The following is a 17,100-nucleotide window of genomic DNA, read 5'->3' as shown; positions in this document are numbered from 1 at the left end:
TTAAACATATTTTTGCTCAGAAACCAAAGCATGTTGAGATGACGGGACTTCGGAAGCAGCACGAAGAGCTGGGCAGCGCCCGTTAAGGCACCGTGGGACGGAGTACCGTCCCCCTGCGGGTCCCCCCGCTCGCTGCCAGCGCCCTCGCAAGGATCCCAGCTTCAAGCCAGTTCAGAAAGAAGCGAGGGCCCGAGGTTGGAGGAACGACCGCAGCGAGCCAACGACACGCGACGTTTGCACTGTAATGTCACTGCGGACGGACACCCGCATCGGTGCGCGCTCCAGCTCTCGGGGCCGCGAGCCGCCGCAGCCGCCGCCGGGCTCCCAACCCGGCTCCGAGCGGCGCGGCCCCGCGCCCGGCCGCGTCCCGGCACCACGCCAGCGGCCGGGATCGGCTCCGCCCCGCCCCGCCCCGCCCCGCCCGGCGGAGGCAGCGGCTGCGCCCCGCGGCAGACGCGCAGCGCCCCGAGCCATGGCCGTCCGCCGCCTGCTGGGGCTGCTGGCCGCCGCCGCGCTGCTGGGCGCAGGTAGGGCGAGGCGGGATCGGGCGGCGCGGGGCTCCGCGGCGCGGTCGGAGCGCGGTGGCGGCCGCTCCCGGCCCGGGGGCCGTGGCCGCGCCGGGCCTGGGCCGGAATGGGGGCCGGACGCCCGCCTTCCCGCTGCCGGGGCCCGGTGGGACGCGAGAAAGCCGGAGCCGGAGGCTTCGCGGCAGCCTGCGGGGCCGCGGGGAGCCGGGGTGGTGCCGCCGGGCAGCGCGATGTGCGCGGGGGAACCCGCGTCCTTTTTTTGGGGATAGATATCAATGCAAAGCTTACCGCAACTCTCGTTTCCTTATTCCAGAGACAAGTTATTCTAAAAGGCTTTTTTTGTTTTTGTTCTTACATTGTTCTTTTAAATAGGAAGAAAAAACAAAAAGAGCCCTTTTAAAGGCTGTGCCGATAAGACAGCCGGCGGCGATGTGCGAGGCCGCAGAAGAGAGGGCCCTGCGCTCCGCCCAGCCCCGACGTGCTGCGGGACGCGGGGCTGCAGCCGGCAGGGAGCTGGCAGTGGCGGCCCGCCGCGCTGTCCGTGCGCCGTAGCGCAGCGCTCGGTGCCGGTGTGACACAGCGCTGCGGGGCCGGGCCTCGCGTCCCGTTTTGAGATTAAAGCGGCAAACCCGCGATTAGTCAGCAGTGAGGCTGCCGGCGTTCCGCGCTGCCCGCGGCCCGGCCGAACGAAAATGCCGCTCTGTGCCACCCCCAGGTGCTTGGCTGCAGGTCCGGCTCCTAAACGTTTCCGGGCCGCTGCGCATCAGCACGATCTCCGCTGCGAGGTTCCCCAGCCGCCGTCGGCGCCCGGCTCCGCTTGGACAAAGCAGCGCTCACGGCTGCCGGGGCTCCGCGGCCCCGACCCCCTCCTGGGGCTGGCGGCGGCCGCGGGGAGGGCGAGGGCGGCGGTGCGGGGCGGTGCCGTGCTGCGGGGCTCCGGCCCGGCACTGCGGGTTCACGCTTTCTCGGCTCCCGCCGTTCCGGGGCAGCACCGGAATCCCAGCGCCCGGCTGCAGGATCGCGGACAGAGCTGTGGGCTGAAAAGCAGCTGGACGGGTTCTGCTCTGCAGAGCTTTACCAGAGCCAGGGCTCTGCTGGCACGGTGATTTAGTGCGGAGATCCGTGGCTTTTCCAGAAAGCAGGGAGGCTTGAGCCGTTCAGGTTTGGCCAAGTGCTTGTCTAGGTGTTGCAGAACGCAGCTGAACAGGGGCTGCCCGCACTGCTGGGCCTCTTCTAAGTCTCCTGTCCATAAGCCTGCATGGATGGCACTGACGTGCTGTCATGGAAAGGTGGCACATCTGATCGCTGAGGTCACTGCACCCACGGAGAGCACGAGGTTATCCCTGGCAGACCCGTCAGAAAGGACATGCACAGATAAGAAAAACCTGGAGAGAATCTGATTACAAGTGAGCAGTGGCTTGGCACATCAGTGGAGCTGCAGCACGGGCTGGCGGTGTTCTGCATCCCACCCTGCATCTCACAGAGCCTTCAGTGCCCCCTCACAGCCCCAGAGCTGGTGATCATGGCTAAAGTGTTGCACCCACCTGTGGGGACAGTCGGGGTGGGAGCGTGGCGCAGCGTGGCTCCGCTGTCGTGCAAAGCATTTACGTTTGCAAACAGCATTGGTTAAAAGACGTGGTTATGTTACTGAATTTATCATTGCTAGATATCGGTAGCATTGCGTTTAAGGAATAATTTTTACCTTGATGGTCTTTGGCAAAGTGGGAGAAGCTTTTGTTAGAAGTTATCTCTGATCTTGGAACAAATCTGTGTTAATTAAATGTGCTGTGCCCAGATACTTGTGAGCGGAGCTTTGGACGCAGTTGATTTCCGTACCCCTGTCTGCATTTTAGAGCTTTTCTTCTCTGAGCCCAGTGACAGCGTGCTCAGAAGTGGCCATCTAACTTTTGGTTAGTTTCTCCATACAAAACTGTCATTTTTTCCCTGGCATCTGTTGCCCGAATGGACAGCAGCACTGAGCTGAAGGAACTGTCAGCTGTGCTCTGCTTGAAGACCAGTTTGTTTCTTCTTAGAAAAATATCTCCTGGAGGTTTGAGACTCCAGTGTTGGGATTAGCTCAGGGAAACCAGGCCTTGGTCGTGCTCTTTGCTTCCACAGTTCAGGCTGAGAGAGGTGAGAGGCTCAGTGCTGCACTTCTTGTGGCTCAGTGAGCCTGTTTGCATACAGCTCAATCATTTCCTGCCCCATGAATAGCAAACCGCTCTGGTTACGTAGGTGGCCTCTGTGGCAATAGGTGATTAAACCAGGTCCTCCACATTTCCTCATCTAGAGAAGTAGTTCATGTCAGGCTTAAACAACTGTATTCTGTTCCCTTAAAACCATGGAAGACGGAGCAGCAGCTGGACAGTGGGGATGCCGTGGAGGGAGGCAGATGGAATTAGGGGGCAGGAAGGCAGTGGGAGAGACTGGGTCTGGAATAACCCCTGCCATGTCCCCAGCACTGAGGCAGGGACATGTCTCACAGGTGCAAGAGCAGGCTCATTGCTCTCTACAGCTCCCTGGAAGGAGAGTGTGATGAGGTAGGGGTTGGCCTCTGCTCCCAGTATCAGTGATAGGATGATTGGGAATGGCCTCAAGTTGTGCCGGGGGAGATTGATGTTGTACTGAGGGACGTGGTTTAGTGGGAAATACTGGTGGTAGATGGACAGTTGGACTGGACAACCTTGTAGGTCTTTTCTGACCTTGGTGATTCTGTGATTCTGTGATGCTGAAGGCTGTGCCCCTCTCTCTGTGTCCCATCTGCCAGCATCGTCCAAATCAGTTTCCAGGAGCAATCCACTTCCCCCGGCACAACAAGGCAGGAGCAGTTCCATGTGAGGGACTGGCTTGTTCTCCACGTAATTCCCTGTTTACCTACTTGAACTACAGCACCTCCTCTTGGTCGCTATCTGATGAGAGCAGTCTCCCAGCAGGGAATCAGGTGTTGTTTAATCTCCTGCTTTGGTTTTATTCGGGCTCCTGCATCCCTGGCTTTGCCATTCCTTATTCTGTGTCAGACTAGAAATGAACAACTCTGGTGCCACAATTTGTCATTTGGTTGGTGAGCAGGCACCTCTGCCCCTGGGCAAACCTGGAGTCATTGCTGTGTGTGTAAGCAGAAATCAGATCTGTGATCTGAGCACTGAGCACAGCCTGTGGTGATCCACTGTGCCAGGGGAAATGTGCGGGCAGCCCTGTGGTTTGTGCCCTGTGTGCAGAGGAAGAGGAACTCTCTGTGTTTCCTGAGCATCGCTAGGCATGGCAAATGCCTGAGCCGGGTCCGTGCTTCCTGCAGGTGCTGGAGTGATGATTCCTGCTGCCCCTGCCCTGGGAGGCAGGTTTGGGAATGGGCAAAGCACAGCGTGTGTCAGGAGCCCCACGCCACTGGCTTCAGAGCGATGAGCCTGAATCGGCACGGACAGCTTGCTGCCCACTCACAGTGTGGTGATGGCAGGGAGCCCTGGGGCTGTCTGACCTTAAGTGTGGGCTGGGTGCTGCGGCTCCCATGGGGTCTGCAGGTCCCGCTGCCCCTAAGGGTGCTGGTGGTGCTGCTGCTGGCAGGTGGGACGCGGCCTCTATCAGCCTCTCTGCAAAGAGAAAGTCTTCATTATGCAAATTCTCATCTTAAAGCTTTATTCATGTGCTTCCTGTCAGGCTTTCCTTTAATCTCAAGAGCAAGATTGCTTGGAATTACCATACTCTTGTTAATTGCATGAAAAAAAAAAAAAATATAGCAGAGGTTGTTTTTTCCTCAATCAGTAGTGATTCTGATTAGTACTTCTGGAAATCAGAATGCTTCCCTGGGTGCGGAGGCTCGGCCGCAGCAGGCGCGGGGCAGCGGGGCAGCGAGGCAGCAGGGCAGCAGGGCAGCAGGGCAGCAGGGCAGATCTCCCCTCAGCCCCCTCCGTGGGCTCCCGGCTCCTCGGGCGGCCGCAGGGCCGGTGCTGCACGGGGCGGTGCTGAGCCGCGCTGGGAGCGGAGGGCGGCACGCTTCTTGTGGCGCAGCCGGTGCGCTGCGCGTGAGCTGCGGTGCTGTGCGCTGAGCTCTGCCAGGCTGCGAGGCTTAATTAGATCGTATGTAATCGTATGGACGAAAAGGCTGACGAGCACAGCCGTGCGCTCGAGCTGCCTGCCGCAGAAACAATGAGGGAGGACGCATGGGGGTGCGATGCTCTCTGCCCCCAGCCGGCAGCCGGGACACCGCAGTGCCCGGCCCTGCCCGGCCCGGCAGCGCTGCCCTTTGGGAGCTGACGTTTCGGGTCGCCGCATGGAAGGAAAGTACGGCAAACAGGTCCTGTGCCCGCTTTCCCTGCCGGCCAGCAGCCGCGGGATGCCCAGGCGGGTCGTGACAACGACACAGCGCCCGCGCACGGGGCTGGGGCTGCGATGCACCGGGTGCGCCGCGTCCCGTGGGGAGGCTCACGGCAGCACGGGGACGCTCCTCGGGGCGGGCCTTGCCCTGCTGCCGCCTGGGGTTCCCTGGAGCACGGCTCGGCTCCCGGAGCTGCCGGGCCGCACGCAGGGCATCGCGTCGCAGCTCAGGCGCCGCTTTCCGTGAAAGTTTTCGGCCGACTCGCGGCTGGCAGCCTTCTGGTGGGCGCTGCCTCGCGGCTGCCATTGTCCTTGTCGGGAGGGCCGTAAATGTATTCATGAAGCGCGCCGGAGCTCAGGTGGCGGCAGCTAAATCCATTTAGTGATAGGAATGAGAGGAAAGCCATTTTAATGTTCTCTCGCAGCGCCGCAGCGCTTAGCAAACCCAAAGGATATTAATTACTCAGCATGCTCCGAGATGTAAAAGCATGAATTTATCAAGACAAATACATTCAGAACGAGGGTAAGTCAACAGTAATTAACGCGGTGCAGGAAGAGGAGGAGCGGCAGGGCTGGCCGGGCTGGGCGCTGGCGGAGCTGCGGGCCCCTCTCGTGGGCCGTCGAGGCAGCGGCGTTCCCACATCGCGTCCCGCTGCCGTGGGGCTGCCTGGCGCAGCTCTGCCTGTTCACCGAGTCTGTTTGCTCCGCTCTGAAGTCTGCACAGTGCTCAGCAAATGCACAACTGCAGCTGTGGGTGAGTGGCAGCCAGAGAGATGAATTGGTGGGCGCCGCTTGACAAGTTTAAGCGTGGCGTGTGTTTTTATACCGCATCCATTAGGGCAGACAAATGGAAAATCCGAAGCTGACTGCTCTGCAATCCAACAGTCACGGGTTTGGGGAAGGCTGATGTCTTCCTCGTCGCTGGTGATGGGTCACATTTAGCAAAAAGCCCTCTAAAACCAAAGCAATTTGAGCACAGGCACCTGGCCAGGCTGTGTGTGGAGGTGACTGACGTCGTGTGCACTGAGTGACTCCTGTGCTGCTTCTTTGTCCACAGGTTGTGGGGACGACCCAGGGGAATTCAGCCTAGAAGATGCCCTCGGCCCCGTATGGCGTAAGTCAAATTCATTCACCCCTTACAAAATAAGGGAAAAATAAGAAGTAATAGGTGCATCGTGTCCACTCGGATCTCTCTGCAAGATGGCAGAGGATGCAGTCTGGCCCCAGTCCCCTGGCAGAGCTGCCTGCGCCCATGGGAGCCGCCTGTGAGCCCCGTGCCTGCTGCTCTGTCCCAGGGCGCAGATCGCAGGGGCTTGGCAGCACATGGGTGCAGCAGAAGCACTCCAGCATTCAGATGGAAATTAATAGGGATGGAGCGGCCACAACTCTTGCTCATAATTTATTCATATACTTCATAAAGCTAACCACTGTTAATGGATGATGGTTTGCGGGGAAAATAAAAATTACAGCAAAATAAATAAAACCACCTCCCGAAGCCGATGGCAGCTTGTTTTGCCCTGTGAGCAGTCAGGCCCTGAGCACTGGGGCGTCTGCAGAACTGCTCCAACAGATGGGGAGCTCCGGTCTGCGGCACAGTGCTGGGAGCTGCTGTCAGTGCAGTGGCTGGTGGGCAGGGGCTAGCCAAGCATCAGCAGCTTGCTGCTGCTTCCTCTCTGCTCTGTCTCCTGGAGTTGTCCCCTGGAGGAGTTCTCTGCTTGGCATCTGCCCCAGCCAAGCTCTGGGCTGGACCTGCATGGGGCTCCCCTGGGCTCCCACTGTGTGCAGTTGCAGCTGTGTCACAGGGACAAAGGCAGGGCACAGAGCTCTGGCTGTGATGCTGGTGGACTCATCCACCAACTCCTAGCCTTGTGTTCTCAGGGCAGAGGTAGTGTTTCTGGTGATGCCCATGGCTAACATGTTACTCCTCTTTCTATCACAGCCACACCTAAGAGGCCCAGTAAGCCGGCCGGTGGGACAGGAGGGAGAGGTGAGATGTTCTTGGCACGTGTTGTTTCAGCGAGTGTCGGCTGTGTGCTGTTGGCAGCAGCTTGGGTGCCAGAATCTTGGTTGGCAGTGAACCACCTTTTGGTTGGCAATAGGCTGTGCTGCAGTGGCTGCTTGTGCTGCCTGAGCTTCCCCTGCCTGCACTGCTTGATGGTGCCTTCTCCACCATCACGGCGCAGCCGCTGTGTCCCTTGTGTCTTCTCTCTCCATTGGCAATGCTGCACACCTGTGCCTACGTAAATGCACTATTGAGGTTTCTGTCTGTTTTGAAGGCAGCCAACATGAGAACATTTATGGCCACAGCTGAGTTCTGCACGCTTTGCAGTATTGTAATGGATTTGACACAGGTCACGGCTGAGCTGCACCGGCTGGCTTTGATCCTGGGGAAGAGCTTTTGCTCCAGGACATCCCTGGCTTTCACCAAACATTGCCAGGCATTTTCCCATCCAGGCAAAACCACCTCCAATGGTGGTGGTCAGATCCCTGGCTGCCCGGATCCAAGCTCCGGCCGCACTGGAGGATGCTCATGCCCGGCCCTGGCCACGTATCCCTGCTCACACGCCGAGCAGTGCCATGTCCCAGGGGCTGCCCACACAGAGCCCCAGCACTCAGGCTCACCCGTCTGCTCTCTCTACAGACTTTGACCTAGCTGATTACTTCGACAACCCAGTGGAGCCCACCAACAAGCCTGCCAGGCCCACTGCCAGGCCCTTCCCACGGCCAGGGAAGCCAGGTGCGTCTCCCGGCCCGTGGCTGCTCTGTGGGAGCTGGGGCTGCGTACAGCCGGGCCCTTGTTGGGTGCACCTTTGGGAGGGTAACAGCATTTTGTTCTCTCCCCTCTGTGGCACTTTCAGACAATGGCTTTTGGGATGTCATCCGCACCACCACCACCAAGCGGCCAAAAACAACACAGACCCCCCGCAAACAGAACCCAGGTGAGTGCAGCTGCCCAGCCACGCTGTGTCCAGCCCCACTTTGTTCAGGTGAGAGCTGCAGAGGCCTCAGAGTAACCGTGCCATGCAGGAGCACAGACATACCTGTGGTGGTGGGCAGTGCTTTGTCAAAAAAGTGCTCCCAGGCTCAGCATCAATTTCAGGTGAGATGAAACTTATGTATGAGATAGCAAGCAGGTCGAGATGGTCAGGCTGGCTCCGTTCCACATTTTTAGCTGCTTTTTAGCAAAAGCAGTCTGAAGCTGTTCTGTTTGAGCTGAGCTCCTGACCTACTGCACTCCTGAGGGTGCCAGCTGCGTTCTGCAGACACCTGCTGCAGGGCAGGGCAGTGCAGGACAGCCTGCCTGCCAGTGGGCCCGTCCTGCTGCCTGCTCTCCCATCTGGTCTGTCTGTTGTCAAGCACATGAGCCACTACACAGGGCGATTCCTGCATCTGTTGCAGCAGCAGCACTGGACAGGAGCGTTTCCTGGACTGATTACTTGTCAGCATCAAGGAGGTTGCTAGAGCTGCTAACCCATCTTGTTTCACAGGGAAGAATCCTTTGGATCTGGACTTGGCTGATGCCCTTGGAGATAGGGACGATGCGAGGGATGGCAGGCAGCCGGCTGTGAGGCCGGAGGAAGGTACATGGGTTTCCCTCTCCCTGCTGTTCTCACCACTGTGTGTTTCTGGGCCCTGTGGGAGCCCCCCAGCACTGGAGGCTCACTGCGGGGCACCCCTCCATTAAACAGTAGATCGCTACCAGAAGCTGGAGATGAGCAGAAGCGGATCATGCCTTGTCTGAGGCTGAGGGGGTTCTATTGCGTTCCCCTCGTCCCCGTGCCCAACGGCTGTTTTACTGAGTGCTGTTGGGGTTTGCAGTCATAGCCAAGACGTGAACCCAGGGCAGGCTCGGTCCTGGCACAGCACGTGCCGAGGGCCAGGGACTTTTTTTCCATCTCTGAAATGCTCCGGTGAATGCGTCATTTGTCTGCAAGGATTGCTCCCTTGAGCACTGCTGCTAGAAAACAGACTTTGCACGGGTAGTTTATGGATGTCGAGATGGCTGTATGCCCTCCTCACACGTGTAATTAATAGCCAGGTACTTTATTAGGCTGTACTAACTAGGTGACTTGTCTGCACTTTTGGGGTCTACGCTCTGACTGCAAGGCAGGAGGTGTTGGGTGCTGGAATGCAGCACCGTGGCCAGCTGGTTCTGTGGCACATGGCCACGCACTGCCCCAGCATCGCAGAGGGTTTCATCTCTGCTGGTTCTGTTCTTGCTTTTGTTTTGTTTCTTTAAAGTTTACACTCATTACTAAGCCCATAAACCACTTTTTTTTTTTTTTTTTTTTGGTGAGCTGGTGAGTGTCTCCCAGGCTGGAAGGGCAAAAGTTCAATGGCTCCATTAATGCCACTGCCAGCTCCCACTCCATGATCCTCTTTTCTTTCAGGCAAGATGTAGTCAGTTATTACCTCTTTTATGAGCTTAAAAGAAGGTAATTTGGGGTTGAAGATTCTGCTAACTCTGTCATTGTGAAGGAGGGGATCTGTCTGTTGACCCTGATCTGTTCTTGCTCATGGAGCAGCTGGAGCCACTGGTGGGAACACGCTGGGCCATGGTGCAGCTGCTCCTGCTGCACAAAATGCCCAGCAGAACCCCTCAGAACATCCACAGGGTTTGTAGGGGACACCGAGGGGAACACGGCAGCCTCAGCCTTCCTGTGGGCAGTACTGCTGGCAGCTGCTCTGCCAGCCACATGGTGCTTGGGAAGGTTCAGAACCCCCACAGCCCCATTCCCAGCCCCCCATGCTCCCTGGAAGCACCCATAGATGCTGTGACAGGGACAGAAACCGGGCTCTCTGGCCCCTTGCACCCTGAGCAGACCTGCACTCTTTTTCACTTCCCATTCCACTCGTTGCTTCCTGGTGGCTGCAGCACTCACCCCTTGGAGGGCAGCAGTAGGGATGATTTCTTTTTGCTCTCCAATCACAGTTTGTTGTTATTTTTCAAGGATTTTCGGACCGTGACCTGGAAGGCATTGTGGATGATGGCTACAGCCCTGACAAGAAGAAAGGTAGGGAGGGCCCACGGGTGGGTTGGTGCCGCCAGCATGGGGCAGAGATGGCCATGCCGCAGGGACCCCGAGGGCATCTCCCCATGGCAGGGAGACCCCACAGTGGGTCTGAGGGTATTGGCAGGGACGCTTGCTGTCCTGGTAGCAGTGGTTGGCACTGGTGGCCCTGGGCCAGCCAGCCCACGCTACAGCTACCAGCAGATGCCAGGTTGTCCCTCAGCACCTGGCAGAAGGAGTACGGCTGTGGGGTTGGAATGGTGCTTCTTGGCCCTCATCCCCTGCTGTGCTGACCCTGTGGGGCTGTCACCCCGCTCCTCATGGACACTGTCCCTCCTCTCAGGATGCGACCGCTGGTTTCAGGAACAGGAAACAAGCTGCACTTGGCTCAGCCTGCACAGAGAGCCATGGTATTAAATATTAAAGGCAGTCGAGTTAGAAATGGCGAACACCGCCAGCCCGGTCGACATTTAATGAATCACCGTGGCAAGGACAAACCGCACTGAAGGCATTAATACAGTGCTGACCTGCTTCTGTAATGCGGGATTTAAGCAGCTAGCTCAGAGCTGCAGCTTCCAGCAGCAGCCATTTCTCCCAGCTCCAGCTGTGCGCAGTTGTCCCAGCTTCACATGCAGCTGCTCCGGTGTCACATTTAGACACCCCCATGTCACGTACAGGTATGCCAGCTCGCAGCTCAGGCAGCTGCCCCCTCTGATGGCACAAGGATGCCACACTGCGATGAGGAGCTCAGTGCGGGGTGGGGTTGTGTGAGGGCCGGGCTGCTGACGGGTCTTTTCTCTTGCAGGATCTGGAGGCAACACTGACAGCCAAGGTAGGGCCATGGGGGCTGCGGGAGGAGCGGGGCCTGGGAAACCTCCCCACCACTCAGCGCCTTTCTGTGCCCTGCAGACAACAGGGTGGAAACGGGCACCATCGCCGGCATTGCCAGTGCCTTGGCCATGGCACTTGTGGGGGCTGTCTCCAGCTACATCTCCTACCAGCAGAAGAAGTTCTGCTTCAGCATTCAGCGTAAGGAGCCCCGGGTGGGGGTGGGAGGGCTGCCGGGTGGAGGATTGCAGAGTGGGACTTGGTGTGTGGGGACAGCCCTCCAAGTGAAGGCAAACCATGCATTGTCTGCCAAAGGGACTGAGAACGCATTGGCAGCGGTTGTGGCATCCCACCCGGCTGCCCTCGATTCCAGTTTGTACTGAAGTTCTAGCATATCCGGCATGGCAGCACTCAGCAGCAGCTTTCAGACCACAACTGTCTGCTGTCTGCCTCCAGCCTCCATCAGACTGCTCTGGCCATATGGGACTGGTGAAGGGTGAAGGAGTTATGCTTGGCTTTCCAGTTGATGAATCGATTGAGGCATGGGAACTAAGGAGTGTTGGTGGGTGTGATGTTGCTGCAGTTGCAGTGCTGTGGTGATCAGCACCTGCTCTTCTGCTCTGGGCCAGCCCCCAACAGAAGTGTTCCCTGAGAGCCCCGGTGAGGTAGCAGCTGTTTCGTACCCTCTCTGCACCTGGCCTTTGGGAAGGGTCAGTGGGGAGGGCTGTGCACAGCACTGTGGGGGCTTACAGGGGCACGTAGCCCTGCTGTCGGTAAGGGTGGGTGCAGCCAAAGGGCAGAGGTGCAGGCAGCTGGGAAAGGCTGCCTTCAAAGAAATCCCATGAATTCTCGTGAGAACCTCATGTGCTCTGGGGAAGGGTGTCTGGGGGCTGGAAATTTGGGAGGGAATCATGTTATTTTCCCAGTTGTGTCTCAACAAACAGGAGTGTTTTGGTATATTAGATCAGCGGGGAGAGTCAAATGAATGTGATGGAATGAAACTCCCTTGTATATTCCCTCCACTTAAATGATATTTTGGTAAGAATAAATAATTTTAAAAAAAGAGAGTAAAGGCTTTGATGAGGGGAAAGCTGAGATGCACAAAGTCCCAGAAAGGCAGCAGGAAATTAAAGTTAATTATAAAGGAGGATTAATTTAAGCCATCAGACACGGCATGCTGGGCTAATGTCAGGCCTTAGACTCCTTGCAATGCAAGACAGCAATCTGCAAGCCGTCAGCCACTGCAGAAATGGCTTTTCTCTGAAGAAGCAGAATGGCACTGGGTGTTATCCCAGCAGCATGCGTGCCTGGGGACAGCAGTGGGCCCACTGTGTGCCCTTGCCTCACGGCCATGCCCTCCTTCCTGGGGCTGATGCTGATGCAGGAGAGTTGGCTGAAGCTCGCCCATCTGAGCCAACCTCTGTGGTGGCTTGAGAACGCAGCACAGCTTTCTCAGCACCAGTCATGGTTTACCAATGTTTCTATGCTGCTGTTAATGCAGAGGAGTTTGCAAAATTGCAGTCTTAGCTTTCAAAAAACACAGGCTCGTTACCACAGGTTTTAAGGCAACAAAGCAAACAATTTCTGCTTTCTAACCTCCCACCTCACTCTCTTTATTGTTGCTTCTCAGAGGGACTTAATGCCGAATACGTGAAAGGGGAGAACATGGAAGCTGTCGTAAGCGAGGAGCCCCAAGGTGAGGCCTGGCCACAAGGGCCATGGGGAGCTCTGGGAGCCGCGCGGTGGCTCTGGGAAGGCTCCGCTCGGGTTGTGCTGCAGCTTTTTGTGTAACAGCCACCGTGGTGCTTTTCCTGCTTTATTACACACCAAGGGTGAGACACCAAGGCTCTCATCCTGCAAATGGCAGCAGTCGATGTTGAGCTCTGATGTTTTCAGCCACCAGCAGCGTGCTCCTTCCTTCAGCCGCAGATAAGGGAGGCTGCTGTAAAGGCTGAGGTTGGGTACAGCCGGGCGGCGTTTGGCACCTGTTGCTCGCGCTCATGTTCAGCTGTGTGCTGTGGCACTAACGGCTTTGTTTTCCTCCCCAGTTAAGTACTCAGTGCTGGAAACGCAGTCGGCAGAGCCGCCGAAACACGACGGTGCGAAGGCGTGAGGGCACGGCCCCCAGCCGCTCTGCTGGGAGGAACCCGCGGCAGCAAACACCGAGATCTCGCCTGCCTGTAATTTAGCTATTTATTTCATTTGAATCCAAAGCTGTTTGATGTGTCCTTAGGCTTGAACTGGCTTCTTACTGCTCTAGGCTTTAGGGTTAGGATGGCAGTATGTGTTTATTTTTTGTAATATGTTTACATGGAAGGAATACTGCAGGTTTGACTGCAAGTTGTATTCAAACCAGCAGCGGGTGCTTCAGCAGCAATCGCTGTGGGTAGAGGACGAGGTCTTTTGCAAGGACTGCTTACAGGTGTGAGGACAGCAAAGTGCCTGTTATTTGCAACCCAAAGCAAACCAGCCACCTCCCTCGTCAGTCTCCTGTGCCACAGTGCTGCTGCCAAGGCCTGCCCTCGCCGCCTTGGTGCTGCTTCCTCCTCCCCAGCCCCCTCGTATTGATGCCAAGATGTGGGGACAGGCACTTCGTGATGCGTTTTCCCAAAGCAATGGGAAGCGAAGTGGCTGCCTAGCGCAGAAGGAACTCCCAGTTTAGATGTAGCCCTGAAATACTTGCATTTTTTAAAATGTTTTGCAAATCCCAGATTGTGCAAATGTACGTGGACTACCAAAGCACTTCCTTTGATTCAGAGCTGTCAGGCAGATGTGACTGCCACAAGGCCTTGCCATGATCCAGGAGGTCCCTCTGGCTCAAGCCATTCTATGACCTTGTATCCCACAGCAACCTTCGAAAGGAAACGGCCCAGCCACGTTTTAAGTACTTTGTAACAGCTACTCAGCTCTTTGTGCTCTTCTCAACACTTGCATTTTTAAAGCCTTACTCTAGCTCTAGCAGAACAACTGCAGCATTTTGTAAGGGAGACGAGTTCTAAGGATACGTGGTGCCTCGTGTATCCAGAGCACTAATAGCAGTATTGTAGACTAACTGTCACTACTTCATTGTACAAAAGTGAGTGGGTTAGAAAAAATAGTTCTCAGCTGTTCTGAGACTGTAAGTCTCTGCTCCTGTGTAATGAGCAATAGCAAGAGAGAGAATGGCCTCATGCTGTGGTGGGGGAGGGTGAGGTTGGATGTTAGGAAATACTTCTCTGAGAGAGTGCTCAGGTGCTGGGCGGGCTGCCCAGGGAGTGCTGGAGTCACCGTCCCTGGCCGTGTTCAAGAAACGCGTCGATGCAGTACTGAGGGACACGGTTTAGTGGTGGTAGGTGGATGGTTGGACTGGGTGATCTTAGAGGTTTTCCAACCTTGGTGATTCTGCCATTCCGTGATTCTAAGACAGATGCAGAACACACTCCCTGCATTTGTGTACTCAAAGTGTCAGATATTTTGGGGAAATGATGGTTGGAGAATTCTGCTGGGCACAGGCAGGAGCTCTGATGCTAGGAAAGCCATGTTCCCAGGCTCAGGCCGTGCTTCTCCCTTTCCCACACCATCACCTGGCTTTCCTCTCTTAGCTGAATGGGTTTGAAAGCTGTAGCATGAAAAATGCTTTTACAAAATGATTGTACAGGAGGTGTCACAACACTGTATTGATGAGCACTAGGAGTCATTTTAGATTAGATCAGGCAAATATAACCCCATTTCTCTTAGCTGCAGACTGTCTGCATGTTTCCATGACTCTCTGCACACCCAGTGGATGGGACAGGGGGTGCTTAGGATTGCTTACAGGCCATAACCTTTAGGAAGTGGTTACAGCAGGACACAGAAGAAACACACATGTAACTCACAAGTACTTCCTCAGTTTAACTGAGGAAAAACAGCCCTTTCAGAATCCAGAAGCAGACAGCACTTAAAAGTGCTTCTTTCCCTCAGGCCTTTCTTACGACTTCAGTGAAAACGTATGCCTTAACGTAACTTCAAGGTTTGGGGTAGGTGGAAAAATGTAAACACGCAGTGAAAGGGATGACATTGTCAGAAGTTTACAGTAAGAGAATTAAAAATCTCTCTCTGGGACTTAGGATGGGAAAATACTGACAATACTGCAGATAAGAAAATCTCGTCCCCAAAGCCGTGATTGCTGAGTGCCAGCTGAGGCTCCCCTGGCTTCATGCAGCCTGCTTCCTCCTCGGTCTGCCTGGAAGGTGGGTGGGAGATGGGGGGAGCTCAGACCTCGCCCCTTGCTTCAGGCATTGCAGCGATGTAACGCTCAGCTGTATTTTCCTGGCAGTGAAGGAAGTGCTGAAAGAAGGGACGCAGCGCTCGCCGCTGTAGCCATCTTCATTTCACTGGTACCCATTCACTTTAATTCTGTGAACGTGGCATTTGTAAAATTCTTGCACTTTAATTCTGTGAACGTGGCATGAACTTTCTTGTCCTGTACTTAAAGAGGCAGTGAAACAAGTGGAATACCAGGATATTATTTTTTTCCCCAAGTCCCAAAGCGTACACAGAGCTGACTTGAGAGCTCATGGGAGGTTTGCTGTGGGCTCTTTGCTCATGACATCTCACATCTCCAGCTTTGCTAAAGCTCTTTCTCACAGCATGGTTCAGAAAAGCTTTCACAATTACATAGAAAGCAGAACTGAAGGGACTTAACCAGCTCTTATCCCACTGTTTACCAATGGCTTGCATTTTCCTTTGGCTGTACCATAGCAGGTTCTTCATTTTAGAATACTGTGCCATTGACTCCTTCAGTTCAGAATACCCTGTTGTGAGTTTTTCAGATTCTTTTTGGTGCTTTAATAAACTCAGTCATTTTCTCGCAGCCTCATTAAGGAATCCCAGCAAGTGCTGCTCTGCCCTTGTTCATTACTCATTTGTTGTAGCAGCAGAATTGCTCCACTGTACCATTTCAGATCCTGAAAAAGCAAAACGATGAGACAGGGTAAGGCCTTAACATTTGGTTCTGTAGTAAAAGTGAACAAATGAAGTTCAGAAACAAATCCTTATCCAAAAGCAAAGCATATTGCTGACTGCTGCAGAAGCAGTGTATAGCAAATGAAGGCTGAATGTTCTGCTGTGAAAAGACTAATTCTGCCAACACTGATGTATGCATGTAAGGGTCAGCGGGGGGAAAAGATCAGAATCTGACTTTTGGAAAACATTAAAACAAACTGTCTACTAAGGCATTATGGACATTTTTTTTCTGTGTTGCAAGTCAACTGCAAATGGCACACCATAGCTTTCTATACATAACCTCTTCTACAACGACACTGGAGACTTCAGTAAGAAAACAGTGGAAGGAACACCCCTCCCAATGCATCCCAAAATGTCTTTGTGTGGAAACACGCATCATTAAGGGACCGTAATGCGATGGCAAAAGTTCAAGGACGTAAGCACACACACGTGGTCATCCCTCTCCTCCTCAGGCCCCTGAGCTCAGGCACTGCAGTGCTCTGCTGACTGCGCTCACTGCTGTCAGCCTGTTGCACCACTGCAGGTTTACATTTTCACAACCAGTGAACAGATCTCCCATGCAATGTAAATGAAGGTTCTGTGTAACAATTGCTTAGCCTGACAGGTTTCAAACTACCTCCTTCTCCCAACTCCTGGTAGAAATAAAATCCCTTCTTCCCAACTGCACATGGTTGGCCTGGCAGTCAAGGGCTGCCTGAGGTAGGATATCCAGATGGGATCTCTCAGCCACCAGCAGCACTCCTTTTTGCATCTTCTGCTACGAGGCATCCTCACCTGGGCAATATTCTGAACCGCCCGCTTTACCCTGTCCTCAAACCACCCAACTGCGAGCTGCTGATGGCTTATTTATTTCCAGTCCTGAGGAACCAGCCATTCCTGGCACTGCTAAATACAGCACGTGGCTTAATACAGCTTTTCTTTCAAACCAGGGGAGAAGTCACTTTCCTTGTTTCAAGCACTAACTGCTTGCAGGGGCTGCCTGTGAGGGGAACAAGAAGGGGTGGATAAGGCTGCTCACCAGCTTCAAAAGCCGCCTTCCATTTTTCTGACACCTGAACACTGACACTTATCTACAGAGGAGGAAGAAGTGTAATTAAGCCCTGAAACAGGACTGAAGTGGCAAAGTGTCTGATGCTGATGATGCACAGTTAACTTCACAAGCAAAAATTGTTTCAACTGTTTCACGTGGCTTCAGTCTATTCTGGTATACCGGGCTGACATCGTTGGCTCTCTCAAGTGCGAAACTGAACTGCTTGCTGTCCTTCTGCACGTTCCCTTTACGAGGAGTCAACAACAAACAAAGCAAAAGAAAATGCAGGCACTGAATTAGAGTTAGCAGTACGGGTGCATCAAGCAGGAAGCAGCATTCTGCTCTTACTGCAAACAGTCCGATGCTGCCTTATTAAAGATTAAAAAAAAAGATGGACATTGTTAAATCA

At 54.8% G+C, this 17,100-nt stretch overlaps 1 protein-coding gene across 1 annotated transcript; it reads left to right on the top strand.

Annotated features, from left to right (window-relative positions):
* Positions 1-244: 244 nt before the first annotated feature.
* Positions 245-15,532, top strand: CD99L2 (CD99 molecule like 2). The gene is made up of 11 exons (XM_052673140.1): positions 245-527; positions 5,896-5,952; positions 6,778-6,825; positions 7,480-7,575; positions 7,697-7,777; positions 8,327-8,419; positions 9,791-9,853; positions 10,656-10,682; positions 10,760-10,879; positions 12,309-12,374; positions 12,727-15,532. The coding sequence occupies exons 1-11, from the start codon at positions 245-247 to the stop codon at positions 12,789-12,791; spliced, it is 999 nt and encodes a 332-aa protein (XP_052529100.1). The 3' UTR covers positions 12,792-15,532.
* The last annotated feature ends 1,568 nt before the right edge of the window (positions 15,533-17,100 follow it).

The sequence above is a fragment of the Tympanuchus pallidicinctus genome, unplaced genomic scaffold, assembly GCF_026119805.1.
Source record: "Tympanuchus pallidicinctus isolate F22 unplaced genomic scaffold, pur_lepc_1.0 scaffold13, whole genome shotgun sequence".
Taxonomy (NCBI): domain Eukaryota; kingdom Metazoa; phylum Chordata; class Aves; order Galliformes; family Phasianidae; genus Tympanuchus; species Tympanuchus pallidicinctus.
This window is presented reverse-complemented; position numbering and strand designations above follow the sequence as displayed.